General features: G+C 40.4%; 1 protein-coding gene across 1 annotated transcript in view; it reads right to left on the bottom strand.

The window, feature by feature from the left end:
* Positions 1 to 372: 372 nt before the first annotated feature.
* Positions 373 to 1,128, bottom strand: part of HERPUD1 (homocysteine-inducible, endoplasmic reticulum stress-inducible, ubiquitin-like domain member 1) — a 12,797-nt gene continuing 12,041 nt past the window's right edge. Inside the window, exon 8 of the mRNA XM_015421390.1 lies at positions 373 to 1,126. Coding sequence (XP_015276876.1) covers positions 1,016 to 1,126 — 111 coding nt within the window. The 3' untranslated portion in view covers positions 373 to 1,015. The remainder of the gene's footprint in view (positions 1,127 to 1,128) is intronic.

The raw sequence follows: 1,128 nt of genomic DNA, 5'->3' as shown, positions 1-1,128 counted from the left end.
TTATTAGTGAGAATATTGTAAAGAGGGTTGTTAAAGTATCTTATTGAATGGGATTCATTAAAGCTGTTTAGAGACAAGTTTACTGGCAGAGATTTAACTAAGGCCACACCATGAAAGGAAACCAACCATTTTTCACAAGTCTCTTGGCAAAACCTCCGGTTCAGACAGCTCTTGAGTCTGTAATGTGACAGTTTCTTTATCAGATACAACACAGGACCTCAAAAGGTCACAGCTAATAGGAGAAGAATGCTTATATCAGTTTTTCACTGCAATTCGAAGTGCAGGAAAATTATCTTGATATGAAACAAACTCCTATCTCAACGCCTTATCGCAGTTATCTTGATATGAAACAAACTCCTATCTCGAACAATTGGTATCCTTCGTGGAAAGCTATTTACACAAGAATATTCATTGCACTGGACTGTACAACTTTCTCCTGCAAAACTGGAGCCTATGAATACCTTCTGCTAAGACATCTTGATGGAGAATGTCTTTCTGATGCAAAAGATGTCTTGTGATGGGAAGGCTTTCTCCAAGGGAGGAAGACTTGGTAGAAGGTAGCTGTGAGACACAACTCACTGCTTCTCGACAAATGCTGCCTTTCTTCATTTTTTTGGCATAGATCTTCTCTGTAAAATTGTTATAATACATACCTAGCAATTCACTGGTTGCAAAAGATAACTACACTCAGTGTAATGTAAAGAATAAACACATTCCAACAGGAATCAAATTCTCCTTATATCTCTGCCCACAGCAGCAGTCTTACTTACATGAAGTACTGTATGGCTGTAAGCCCTCTATATCCAATGTCTTACTATACAATTCACTGACCCTCTGGAATAACACCATAGTTTAGAGTCTACAGACAGTTACATGTCAGATTTCAGCTGAACACAAAGGAGATTTCTTTTTATCTGACACCTGGCTACCTGAATGTTCAAGCCGGTACCCTATCTTGCGCCAGCAGAGCAGATAGCTGCAGTAATAGGTTACTGTATGGGTAACAGGCAGTCATTTAGTTGACCACAGCTGGCGGTCCCTCTGGTAAGAGAGACACAAAGAAAGCCTTGAAGAACAGCCAGGCTGTGCTCATAAACGAAGGCGCTGCTGGTTCACTCTCTGGTACAG

Source organism: Gekko japonicus, unplaced genomic scaffold, assembly GCF_001447785.1.
Source record: "Gekko japonicus isolate JY-2015 unplaced genomic scaffold, Gekko_japonicus_V1.1 scaffold674, whole genome shotgun sequence".
Taxonomy (NCBI): domain Eukaryota; kingdom Metazoa; phylum Chordata; class Lepidosauria; order Squamata; family Gekkonidae; genus Gekko; species Gekko japonicus.
The sequence above is the reverse complement of the archived record's forward strand: the minus strand, read 5'-3'. Positions and strand labels throughout refer to the sequence as shown.